This window comes from Artemia franciscana, chromosome 1 (assembly GCF_032884065.1).
Source record: "Artemia franciscana chromosome 1, ASM3288406v1, whole genome shotgun sequence".
NCBI classification, from domain to species: Eukaryota; Metazoa; Arthropoda; class Branchiopoda; order Anostraca; family Artemiidae; genus Artemia; species Artemia franciscana.
Window position 1 is genome coordinate 26,381,136 of NC_088863.1, and position 14,314 is coordinate 26,395,449.

A 14,314-nucleotide genomic window follows, 5' to 3' on the forward strand; every position below is an offset into this window, starting at 1 on the left:
CCTCCCTGAAGTATGTAAAGAAAACAAAAATGCATAATGCCAAATATATAAACACTTACTTCTAAATCAACAGCAATCTCCGTTTGTGTTTCCAGATCACTTAACATCGTTTTCAATTTCTCTTCGGAATCAACAAGGATCACTTCAGTGGCTTCAATTGGTTTTGGTTCAATTGGTAATTTCTCAGTGATAAAACCCTCCAAAGGTTTATATTTCTCTATTTCAAACTCATAAGGGTGGCAATATCTATAAAGACAAATGGAGGAATTATTTACGAATACAACTCTTTATGCAGGGTTGCCAACCGGTGAGAAAAAATCACTAAATTTAGTGATTCTCTTCAGTAATCTAGTGATTTATATGCTGATTTAGTGTTTTTTTTTTGTTTAGACAACATAAAGTCACTATAAATGGTGATAAGTTGCTAGGGGTGGCCACCCTGACTGTATGGCTGCATCACAGGGCGAATAACAAATGAAGGGTTATCCTTCAGACAACACAATTGCTATTTTTTTATATCTCGGAATGGAATAAACAGCACGGGTCCTTAAGAAGCTACATTTAAATCTTTTTAGATTTTTAATGTCAAACAACTTAGAAAGCTTCGTGATTTTTATGTTCAAAATAAAGTTTAATAATAATAAAAGCAACAAAAAACTTGGCGATTCCTCCTCCAAATATGAATGGTTTTCAAAGCCAATTTTCATTTTAAATTGAGCTCAAGCATACTTTCAATCCATAACATTCTCAAATACATAAAGAAACATTAAAAATGTCTGGATTTTTTCCCGGAATATTAATACACAAGCATCATTTCAACAACTTGTATTGTTTTTAAATTTTTCCTGATAGATGTTGTCTTGAATCAACCAACTTTGCTTCTGAGTGGGTCCAATATTTGTTTATCATTACTTTATCCCTCATTGCTTTTTGTTAACATAACTGTGCTTACAATACTTAGTCATAGAATTCCTAATTCTAGTCCTAAGAATAGAAGTCATAGTCATAGAATAGAAGTCATACAACTAGAAAAATTTCCTGATGTAATGGTTCTTAGACGAAAGATCGACAATTCGGACATTTGGATTCTTTTTTTTTTTCATCTATTATTACATGTAACGTTGGTATGCTTATCATAGCGAAGTCATTGTAATTAGCAACACATTTTCATGGGACAAAATTGGCAAAATGAGAACCATTCACTGGAGTGTTGTTTGTTTCATTCGTATTGAGACATAAATACTGTTGCGTCTTAATATACAGAATCAATGGATGAATTATTAACATATGCAAAGACTAATAAAGAGTTGAATTGACGAGTAAAAAAAGAAGAAGGAAAAAAGATCTTTGAAGCTCAATATTTTTTTTTTCTTCAAAATCTCCAAAATCATTAGGGTAGAAATAAAAACACAGAAAAACAGAGGAGGGTTAATTTATATATAGGGGTCAATGACAACAAATAAAGAGACACAAATAAGAAAAAGATATTCTGAGATTCATAGTTTTTCGAATCCAAATTGAAAAAAGTGGCAGTCTATACAAAGAGAAAAAAAGATGCAATAATGAGATGAGGTGATTCATAAATTGAACAGATTATAGTTCAGAGAAGTCATTTAAGCTATCTCAAGGAATATGACACACTAGATGAAACCTGAGTATTGGCCACCTAACATGATTCACTAAACTCAAAAATACTTCCATAGCACCGCAAAGTTATATTCAAGGTGAATATACTGTGCCGAAATGCTGAATTGATAGCATTAAAATCATCCGAATCCCTAACTGGCAATGTTACAACGGCTCAACTTTCAAACTAGAATATTCAATACCATCCAAGGAGAACATAGGGTTACACAGTGCCTATCATACAAGTACATTGAAAACCGATAAACATATAAATATACTGAGAATAAGCACTTTGTGTATACATTCTTTAGACCAAATAGCCCCCCCTTTTCATAGCAAAGAATAAACTAAAATATACATATTATTATTCAACCGTTATAAGTTTAAGTATGTTGTCTTTTAATTGATTGATGAATTCCTTTTACTTTTTAAAAAGTACAAATTTTATCTAAAAGAAACTGCGATTTTTAAGAACAAGGATTTTACTGAATTGTTTTGATTGCATTTATCACTAGTACCCACTCATCATGGGAAGCTTGCTATCTTTTTATTTCTGAATGAATTACTTCAGGCTTTTTAATGATCAAATTCAAATTAGAAATAAATAAATTTTAGCTGATTAAATGGCATAGTTATATTACAAGCTTATCGCAAATAAATTTTTCAGAATGATTTTTTAATTTCTCTGAACTGTAAGCTTAATAAAAGGACTCCTAGATTGTCAATACAGCGTTTTGGCTATAAATGGCACGCGGAAATTCCCTAAAATATTTAATAGCAAGAGCAAACCTTTATTACCATGTGTTTTTTAGGCAAAGCAAGGCAGAATATTTATTTTCTTGAAAATGACACGCAACTACGGATAACTAACAAGCATTAAAATAACAATTTTATTTAAAAAGCAGTTCAGCTGAAACCGCTCAAAATACGAATTTATTAGCATTTAATTTTCCACTAATTTCACCAAATTCGATTTTTATTTTGAGATTCATTTGAAACATTAAAGGAATGTTTAGTGATCCAAGGACGGGTAATATTAACTAAAAAACTAAAAAAAAAAAAATTAATTAACAACAAAATAACTAACTAACTAACAAATTAACTAATTAACAATTAACTAACAAAAATTAACTAACTCATTACAAATAACTACTCATAACTACTCATTAACAAATAAACAAATTAACTTTAATTAACTAACAAAAATTAACTAACTCAAAGTTTGAAAATATCTCTTAGATACGCAGTTCAATAGGCTCCTGCACAGATATTTGAGGCAGCACAATTTATGTTTCACTTCCTCTTTTAAAAAGCCTACAGTAACTTTTTATTCCCAACACTAAGTAAACATTTGAGTTTCCCAGACCTTATATTTCTTCGTCATTCTAATTTATTTCCAAAATTCTAAATTTCGTTTAGGATAACGATTTTTACAAGCAGTATCAACGATGGATATTTCCGCAAGGACATAAAAATCTTATCATATTAAGGACCTTCTGGTTCTCACGCGAAAATTACCCCGAGGAAGATAAACGATAACTTGAATGCATTCCTGGTCTAAAGAGCTTTAATATAAAAGATACTTTCCTTGTCAAAAAAAATAGAAAATACTGGAATATTTACTGGAAGGAAACTGTACTACTTGATGCAAAGTAAGCTCTTCTATACAGATTCAAATTTTCATGAAAGGATAATAATAATAAAAAAATCAATAAAATAAGAAAAATTAATAAAAAATAATCAATACTTGACCTCGGTTTTAAATTGGAAAGGGAGACATAAAGGATTTACGATACTAAAGGAAAATAAAACGAGATTGAAATACAAACTTGAGACTTTACAGATAAATCGATTTTGTTCAATGCTTGGAAGCATGGGCTACAAAGGAATTGTAATTATAATTCTTATAAAAAGTTATAATTCTTATATTGAGACAAAGTTACAACTCTCATTGAAATGACAGGGAATTTTGTTTTTCTATCACGCCCAACAACGAAGGAAGCTATCACACGTTTTCCATAACTTTACAGGAGAAAAAAGTTTTAAACAGGGTTGCCGCCCGATGACAAAAGAAATCACTAGATTTTAGTGATTTTTCTGGTTGACTTGGTGATTTTATTCAATAGGCTAGTGATTTATGTGCAAATTTAGTGATTTTTTGTTTAGGCAATAGAGAAAATCACCAGAAATAGTGATAAATAACTACCATAAAGAAAGAAAACGATCAAAAACGGGTTTTTAAAGGCCAAACGAAAACACTGAAGAAACACATAAAACGAATAATTCGAGGGAACAACTGCCTCTCTTCTTTAGCGCGAACAAAATAATATAATCAAGGAACATACCAAAGAAAAAGCCAAAAAACAAACGCGGAAAGTCAACAAAACCAATTAAAAATCGATGAAAAACACAAAAAAATTAAAAGATAAATAAAATTCAATAAAAGACCAAAAATTACAAGAGTTAAAACCAAACACCTCCCAACCATAAGGTGAGTCATTCGCCATTATCCGGGATTTGGACAAAACCCAAAAACTTCTGGACTGCCATCAGTGGATACTAACGAACAACATAAAATCAAAGAAAATGCTGAAGAAAAAACCAAAAAACAAACCATAAGCATTTTGTTTTCAGTCTTTTCATACTGAGTTTTTTCAAAGATATTTGATTATTAAAGCAAGTCCAATTTCTAACAACGATCTCTACTAAGCTTCAAACTTTTGTTTTTCATTTTTAAGGTTTTTGGTTATAATCCCTCGTTAAAATATATACAAAATTTTTTGCAATTTCCAGTTTTTTGCTCTTTAAGCAATTTTATGTCTCTTCATACTAAAATCTGTTCAAAGATAATTGATTATTGAAGCTACTCCGATTTCCAGCAACGATATGTACTAAGCTTCAAAATTTTGGTCTTCTTTTTTAAGGGTTTTCAATTGTTGAAATCCCTTGTCAAAATAGGTAATCATCATTTGTAATAGTTTCAAATTTTCGTTTTTTGGATGATATCGAATGATCATTGGTAATAATTGCAAATTTTCGGTTTTTGTGCCTTCCTTCTGACATTATATAACTTATTCACGCAGGAAGTTGATTTTATCTAACAAAAAGACAAACTAATTTTCAAATTTTCAGTTATTTTTCTAGTTTGAATTAAAACACTAAAATTATTGCTTAGGCACCGTAAATATTTATGCAGTTTACATACTATCTTTAGCGATTTCTGAACTGAGCTTAAAAAAATTCTTCAACTTTTTTCATGTCTTAAACAGACATTGCTTATACTTGTAAGAACAGAAATTCGGTGATGTTTTTCTTACAACGATTTCTACTAAGCTTCAAACTTTTGGTTTTCTTTTTTTTAAGGTTTTTGAATCGATGTAATACCTTGTTAAATTATATTAAAATCTTTTTTGCAATTACCAGTTACGCAATTTGATTATTACCGCAAGTCCGATTTCTAACAACTATTTCTACTAAGCTTCAAGCTTTATGCTTTCTTTTTTAAGGTTTTTGAATTGTTGTAATCCTTTTTCAATATATATATATATATATATATATATATATATATATATATATATATATATATATATATATATATATATATATATATATATATATACAAATATTTTTGCAATTAACAGTTTTTTGCTCTTTACGCAATTTATTCCAAACTTCTCCATACATGAAAATCTTGCAATGTTGATGAATATAAAAATGAAGTTACTCACAGAATTTTTTTCTAAAATTAAGACTCTTAATGAATTTTCTCAAGCTTCTGACCTATCTAGATCTTCTTTTTTTTTAAGCCAGAATATTCCAGAATACCAATTTTCCCGAAAAAATATAGAGTCGTTTCCGAGAAAAAAATACATACATACTCAATTATTGCTAATTTATAAATATAGTATATTTATATGTATATATATATATATATATATATATATATATATATATATATATATATATATATATATATATATACATATATATATATATATATATATATATATATATATATATATATATATATATATAGAGAGAGAGAGAGAGAGAGAAAGAGAGAGAGAGAGAGAGAGTAACTGAAAAAATATTGAGTCCTACCACAAACAAATCTGCATAGATTTTCCAAGACAAGCCTTTTTGATAGGAATTTTTTTTTAATATTGGTCTTTATTTAAAATGAATTTTTCTCTCTTTTCCCAAAAGTTACTGCATTAGGAAACAATACGCAGAATAATCGTTAATCAATTAAAATCTAATTGACTACAATGCATCCTTAACAGGTTTAATGAAAAGCTTTCCAAAAAGAAAGAAAAAAAAAACAAGTCTTGGACTTCAAGATAAAAATTATTAAGACAAAAAATTCATCGCTAACATTTCACAGTGAATAGTAATCCTAATAACAATAATAAAAGCTAAACCCTAGGGATTCTTCTCATGTCACCACTGAGATACTTCACAAACACACAAGATGCCACCGTTAGAAACACACCTGATTCCTCAAAAATTTGACTAGCCAAAGTAATGTGAATTAACTTCAGGTTATTTCCCCCTCCCCCCCAAAAAAAAATTAAATGGGGAAGATAGAAATTTTAGTAAAGTGTACAAACGTTTTTTAACTTCTTTTTTATTTAACACTGACATGCTAATCTTATTTCAGCTACTTTTTATGAATAAATATATTCTATTCTCAGTGTCTGTATGCATTGAAAAGAAAAACTCCAGCCTCCCGTTATTTATCAATATAAAACTTCATTAAATAAATTGCACTAAACATTGTAATGAATTACCCCATATAAACTATTCTCCCAACATTTACTGTTATGTGTCTCTTGTTTATTCCATTTTGTTGAAAATAGCGAGTGAATTATAATGAACAAAACCATTAATCCTTTTGTAGTAAATTTTGTAGTAACGAATGACTTTAGCAAGATTTACCCAAATTGAGCAAGATTATTTCTGCCTGTTAGCAAGATTAACAGGATATATTCATGGGTTGGCTTCCTCCGACAGGAAATGTTACGAACATAGTGTTACACATTTCCTATAGATGACAGTGAGAAAAACCTATATTCGTGTTCTTAATTCTAGAAGATTTTCAAAACAAACCCAGTTTGTTAAAAAAAAAATACTTAACCTTTGCTGCAATTGATTGTCACTACATTGTCACACTTTTAATTCTGTCATTTATCGAACTAAAGCCTAGATTTTGCTACATTTGAGGAACATACTCCTTCACCACGGTTAATGGTATATACTAACATGGCAAGATATTTGGTAGAATGAATGGATACTTGGACGAAAAGATGTGATACAAAACAAAAATCTGACCAAAAACTAACTAATAAACAGTATATAAATTTGGAAGACCTACTGCATAAGTATGAGGCGCAGGTTGTCAAGTAAAGATCATTACACATTTATTTTTATCACACCGTCTTTACCACAAACGTAAAAACGAATGAAAAATATTCCGTGCAAGAAAACGAATTTATGCATTAGATTGACTACCAGCCGCAATTTTACATTATAATCATTGCCATTTTATCTATAACCCGTCATATAAAAAATTGGGTAGGGCCAAAAAAGACAGTAAATCAAGAAAAACAAAAAGAAACAACAGAAAGAAAGACACATTTCGACAATTATAAACCAAAGGAGAAATAGAAATTACAAAGATGGGAATACTGCTCTCATTCAGTATTAAAATCACTAGTACACTTAGTGATACTTATCACTAGGAGTTACTTATCATGTTGAGAGTTTCATCCATCCCCTACAAATTCAAATAAAGGCGGTGAACCGCTTACTTCTTCCTCTTATCAAATTAAAAAAAGACCAAACAGAACCAAGAAAGGGTTGATGAGGAGTTGTTAGGCTATTATACAAGTGATATCGGTGTAAAACATTTGAAGCCAGGAATAGGAACAGCCCGGATCTCACGATTATTAAACGAAACTGGAGAAGTCAATAATCCTTGACAACTTTGAAAGACAGATTTTTCTCTACCTAAACCTCGTTGGTACCCGGACTGGTGAGGAGGGTCGGAACAACTTTCTTCAATGTCTCTTCACTCAAATGACTCGAAGAACTTAAACAATGGGGCGATAAGAAGTCCACATGATAGCGTCTTTTTTACCCTTTTGAAGGATAGGGGTTATTAAACAGACACAGAATTGCATGGGACCATTGGACCACACCGCGGACCAGGGTCATTTGAGTCTGTAGTGCTTGACGTTAATCAATTAAAGGACCTGTAAACTGCAGGTGCCTTGATGAAATACAATCAACACCAGAATAAGATTTTTTCTTTAATTTCGGAACAAGTTTGAGATAAAAACATGTAAGATTTTGTCTTATTTGAAAGGGCATGATGTAGCTGTTTTCAAAAAAAAAAATCCCCTGTGCTTTGATGAGTGCACTGAACTCGCTCCTGAAATACTCAACCCACCTTTTTTTTAAACACACTGGCACCCGAGACTTTGGCAGGCTTACTATTCTTCTAGATTTTGAATGAGCCTTTAACAGTACAGATATTTTTCTGAGTGTGAATTCAGAACGAAAACAACCTAGTTCGACACAGAGAGAACAATAAATTTTGTTTTTAAACTAATTGAATATTTCCGTGTGACTGACACCTATAACATGGAAGGGGTGGAAAAAAAATTCTTGAATAGTAAATCGTCGAAACCGATCACCAATGGGGACTTCATTGCTCGTGATAAATTGTCTTCCGTTTCGAATTTCAGTCCGAAGATCTGATACAGCACATTTCGTTTACTTTACCACAATGCAAAACAAGAGACTTACGTGATCAGAAATCAGATCGTTTGGATTACACTTAATGATTCCAAAACAAGAGAAAATTGTGTCGGCATCACATTCGGATACAGTGATAACTTTTCAGTCACTTCGGGTACACTTTAATTCAATAATTTTTGAACTGGCTTCCCCACACACTTGTTCTAGAAAGTCTTACCGTAATTCCGGTTGGCAAGGTTACTTAGTATATTTTTCAATATCAAAACACAGGAGGGCTTAGGGATCTATTATGCAAGGATTTCAGTAGTCATAGGGTCACTTTTCGAGAAGCTTCGTTTCATCAAAATGTCCAATTCGTTACATAATTATGTATCCTTGGGTGTAACAATCGCTATATAAAGTGCATAAACCGAATGATATTGTGTTCGGTAATCGGTAGTCTTTGAGTAAGATCTAGTCTTTGTTGTCCTAATCACGGTCAATCATCCATACCTCCTATGAAATAGAAACACTCTTCCAAAAGCGTTACTTGAAGATATATGTAAAAGAGCAGTCTTTTTTACTCTCTAACTCGTTTTGAAAGTAAAAGACACAGGCCGTTTGAGTTCCAGATCCAGCAATATTCAAAATGCAATTAATTTTACTTAAAAAAAAAATTATGCCAGTGAAAACAAATTTAATACAGATAATTTAGCTTCACAGACTTGTATTACAAAAAAAAATCCAAGAAATAATCAGTAGTAATCAGAAGTAGTCATCCAAGAAGGAGTCAGAAGTAATCAGAAGTAATCATCCAAGAAGTAATCAGTAGTAATCAGAAGTAATGGGTAGTAATAGGAAGTGATCAGTAGTAATCAGAAGTCATTATCCAAGAAGTAATCGGTAGTAATCAGAAGTAATTATCCAAGAAGTAATCAGCAGTAATCATCCAAGAAGTAATCAGTAGTAATCAGAAGTAATCGGTAGCAATCGAAAGTAGTCAGTAGTAATCAGAAGTTATTATCAAAGAAGTAATCAGTAGTAATCAGAATTAATCAACCAAGAAGTAATCAGTAGTAATCAGAAGTAATCATCCAAGAAGGAGTCAGCAGTAATCAGAAGTAATCATCCAAGAAGTAATCAGTAGTAATCAGAAGTAATCGGTAGTAATAGGAAGTGATCAGTAGTAATCAGAAGTCATTATCCAAGAAGTAATCGGTAGTAATCAGAAGTAATCATCCAAGAAGTAATCAGTAGTAATCATCCAAGAAGTAATCAGTAGTAATCAGAAATAATCAACCAAGAAGTAATCAGTAGTAATCAGAAGTAATCATCCAAGAAGTAATCAGTAGTAATCAGAAGTAATTGGTAGTAATCAAAAGTAATCAGTGGTAATCAGAAGTTATTATCCAAGAAGTAATCAGTAGTAATCAGAATTAATCAACCAAGAAGTAATCAGTAATAATCAGAAGTAATCATCCAAATCATCAATATGCCAAGAAGAGAAAAATGATCGACATCCAGATTCATCATCTAAGCTGAATAAATGGACGAGTATTTTCATTAGATTTTAAAGCAGATACTTCAGCAGAAAAGTATCGTCAAACTATCAGTGCACATTACACTCATATAAGAACTTTTTTTTGGATAGTAATAGCTAATCCTTACGGTGGGTTCCCATATGTATTTATTCCCTGAATAGATCCCAAATAGTATAGAAAAAGCATTCAAATACGCAAGCAGCTACAGAACTACCACGCGTTTAACAAGAATGGCGGCAGCAATGCTGCATTAGAGAAGGCAATACTCTAATGCATCGGTGGCGAAAATCCTGAAACTGAGGAACAGACCTCAGCCATACAGTGTTTGCCTGGAAAGAAACCTTGGCTGGTGGCTTGAAATAAAAAGTGAAAGCAGCTCTACATAACACTGTCTTTGGTCTAATATAAACACGAAATCATTGTCACCGCCTATAGTTTAGGTATATCAGTCATATCTGATTTCTAGGCCTGTAAATATGGCTACGAAAAAATAGGTTAGTGCTCATACTGTACTAATGGAGCATAAAAATACCAGAATGGCATCCAGAATGGATACACTTGCATTTTCAACTGCAAGAATTATTTCTAATATTACATTCCAACACTAGAAAAAGAAGAGAAAAAATTATTATTAACTCTCGTTTCTAATTACTGATAATTAAAAATGATTATGACGAATTTAAGTCAAAAATTTATTAAATTATGTTTTTTTGTGTTATTAAGTTTTTCTACCGAAATCGATAAAAGTTATTAAAATTAGTGTAATAATAAACTGCTAAAATATAAATTGATTGTTAAAGTGGCTTCTAAGTTATATTCCAATGTCAGTATTTAGAAAAAAAATCCAAATCAGAATAGGGCAGGAACCTAGTAAAATCAGTCTGCGAAACAATTTGCTTAACTTGGAAAATTATTAAGATGATCCGGTTTTGTCTAGCCTTGATTTAGAAAAGCGATCAATAGCGGAAAACTGTAACCTGGCCCACAGAACTGATAGACTATTTGAATCACCTTTACTCAATACCTATCTACCCTAGTGCTGCCCTAGGATGGATGATTGACTATCTATTAACAAGTGAAATGACATCATTTTTAAACAATTCTGGAAAGTTATCCCAGCTTTGTCTCTCATAGAGACTATCTGGCTTATCTTTCTCCGCCTTTTTTTGTATTTAGAAGTTATTTATATTTATCTTTTCTTCTGGTGTTCAGCTTTTCCCTAGTGTTGCTGTAAAACGGATTTACAGAAATCAAAAGTTAGTCAATTAAATATATTGCAGATTCCACTGTGATTTCAAATATTCGAAATCCGTCAAACATCGCAGTTTCCCATGAATGTTTTTAAAGGCAGGAAGGCCGTTTTAGTATTTAGTATCTAAACTGTGATTAGCTATACGTTAAAATATAATACTAATCCAAGGTATAATGAAAATGGCCATAAAATACTTACTGGCCACCGTTTTCATCAGGGTCGTAGAGAATTGCCAAAGGTCGAAGTGAATTGGGTTTATCTGTGATTTTTGGTATAAATGGCTCATTTTTGTTATTAATCTTGAAGTTTATCTGGGGCCGTGCAACTAATTTTGCAGTTGTCAATCGGAAGGGGCTTCCAATTTTCTGCAAGAAAGAGACAAATTATCTTTGTAGCTAAATTATGTTTTTATACAGTAGAATATCTTAAATTTTGTTGATGTAACAAAACTGGAAAACGTCTATGTCACACGACTATTTCAAGGTTTCGAAGAAAGTCCTTTCAACCCAAATAGTACGAAAGTAGCTTTGAAGAAGTTTAGGGGTAGTTAAGTAAGCAACCAAAGAATTTTTAGGGGGCAGGCCTTTTCAGGGTGTTCTCGTTAGTCAACACCTACCAGAGTGACCTATGTCTTATAGCGACTTGAAGAACTATAGACTTGAAGAACTTTCTGTAGCTATTTTATCTCCAAATAATAAAAGCTGAATTTGTTTTTGCTTTTCTTGGTTTTTGCGGTTTTTATACATTAAAAGTGCAACTTTCTAGCAAAGGAACTACGTTAATCGCAATTTTCCACAAAACACGAGTGTTCTTCCAAACACACTACTTTTACACTGATTCTACATGTGCAACTCTCCCCATTGCTAAGATTTCCCCGTATAAAATAATTTGCTTAAAGAAGTCTGCTTGATGTTAAAAAGGAGGGAACGCATTGAAGATGTAATAAGACCTCACAAGTGAATTGGGTATGAAAGGGTACCCATAAAGCAAATATTCAATTTAAGGAATGATATTCCGAGGGTCCGCCGAAGCGGAACGTAGTTCATAGACTCATAAAGTATGACATGGCTGCTACTTGCGAACTTAGCAATCATTCATTAGGTTTGCGAACTTGAGTAAGTACGAGTTATCACACGCAATCTAGACTTTCACTTTTGAGAGCTGAAGGCTCAAGGTTTCGTCAAAGCAGACGAAGACTCTTGGCTGCGATTGTGTTTTTTGCTAGCTAAACATCCAGTAAAGCCAGCTTTTTACATGTATATACATTCTTATTTCAAAACAAGCGAGTGAGTCTAACGTTCTTTTCATATCAAAATGTCTATTTATAATTGAGGAATTAGATTTTAAAAAAAATTAAAAGTTGCATTCTCCAAAGAAGGGCTCTAAGAATTACTGTAAGGGACTTACATCTGCTGTGCTGTACTTCCTTGTCAGAACATGCTGAACATTAGCGTTTACAACCAAAACATTTTTTTTGTGTCCTGCTGCTTCATCCAATGAAAGACCCTAAAAAAAAGGAACTAAACAAATGCATAAGAATATAAGCAGTTAAAGAAAATGTTACAGTGGAGTTTAAGAGCTGAAAATTGTGATCCAGGCCCCGGCACTCGGCACGCGGAAGGCTTATATATATGGATTCTCGTTGTCCCTTGTCTTCTAATCGCAGACAATTTGAGCCTTTTCTTGATGTCATGACGTCCCCTCTTCTTGGTGTCATAACGTCACCACGGGTTCGTTACAACCACCCTGGGAAAAATACGAATTTTTTGTTGAAGTCCTAACCTATTTTGATCGTTCTTGTGACCAGAAATGTCAGCGATGTTAATATGTATTATAATTATAAATCGTATTATTAAAAAAAGAAATATAACTGTAACAATAAAACGTTTTGTTGGCAGTTATCAAGGGTGTTCCTTCCATACTTCATTATATGTTAGTCGTTCATGTTCGGAGGGTAGCAGAACTTTTAAGCTACTTTGTTTTTTAACTCAAGAAAATGCCAATTATAACATACCATGATTAAAAACAGGAGAACTAAGGGCGACAGCATCAATTTCAAAAGTTTGGCCTTACGACTTATGTATAGCAATGGCAAATGCGGCTCGAAGTGGAAACTGATATATCTTCTAACCGCATTTTCTTGTTTTTTCATTTTGGATTTTGATTATTTCAGAAAATTTAGCAATGCCCTTTGCTTTAGCTGTCCGTATTGGTCGTCCAGATTGTTCGTTTTCACCCATTGTAAATTTAATATGTTTGGGCCGTTATCTCGGTCCTATCATGTTTGATAGTTCAGGTGGTTCAAAGAATCATCATCTGTAATAACAGTCATGTCCAACCCGCATTGCTGCTACTGACCTCTCTTTAATTTTAAAGGAAATTATAAATAAATTTAAAACCTACTGTTCTGGTATTAAAAAATTTTCGAATTTTAATCCATATTGGAGTGTTAATAATTCACTGCAGGTGATAGATTCTTTAACAATGGTTTCAGCTAAAAGAATTGAGTCTTTCGATTTTGCGACAATGTATACTAATTTATCACTTAATGTAGTGTTAGATAATTTAAAAACTGTTATCAAGAAATCTTTCCTCTTATCTAGTAAAAGGTTCTTAAAAAATAGACACTTATAACAAAAAAGCTATATGGACAAATTGCTTTAAGACTACAGTTAACTTGAGATGTTAGAGCTTGGATATGATTTTTGAGTTATTAGAATTTGTTTTATACAATACTTATATAAGATTTGGTGGTGATTTGTACAAGCAAATCATGGGAATTCCCATGAGGGGGAATGCCAGCCCATTTATAGCTGACTTGTTTTTATGTCAACTAGAATATAAATATATGATGGATAAGAATAATCCAAATAATTTAAAACATGTTTTGTCAAATAATAAAAGATATTTAGATGATATTTTGGTCTTAAATTGTAAGGACTTCATTGATATTTCTAAAAATATATATCCATCAGAGCTTAATCTTGAACCTAGTCATGGCGCTGGTCATGAAGATCATTTCTTAGATTTAATTATTAATATTTCTGATAATAATAAATTAAGTTTAAAATGTATAATAAAACAGATGATTTTGATTTTGAAGTGATTAGTTTCGCATTCCCTGAAAGTAATATACACTCAAATATCACATATT

General features: G+C 31.7%; 1 protein-coding gene across 2 annotated transcripts in view; it reads right to left on the bottom strand.

The window, feature by feature from the left end:
- LOC136027581 (exosome complex component 10 homolog) overlaps nt 1–14,314 on the bottom strand; it is a 291,574-nt gene that overhangs the window by 224,440 nt on the left and 52,820 nt on the right. For both annotated transcript variants that reach the window (XM_065704964.1, XM_065704974.1), the window contains exons 4-6: nt 12,568–12,666; nt 11,359–11,525; nt 60–246 (exon numbers count right to left, since the gene is read on the bottom strand). In XM_065704964.1, coding sequence (XP_065561036.1) covers nt 60–246; nt 11,359–11,525; nt 12,568–12,666 — 453 coding nt within the window. The remainder of the gene's footprint in view (nt 1–59; nt 247–11,358; nt 11,526–12,567; nt 12,667–14,314) is intronic.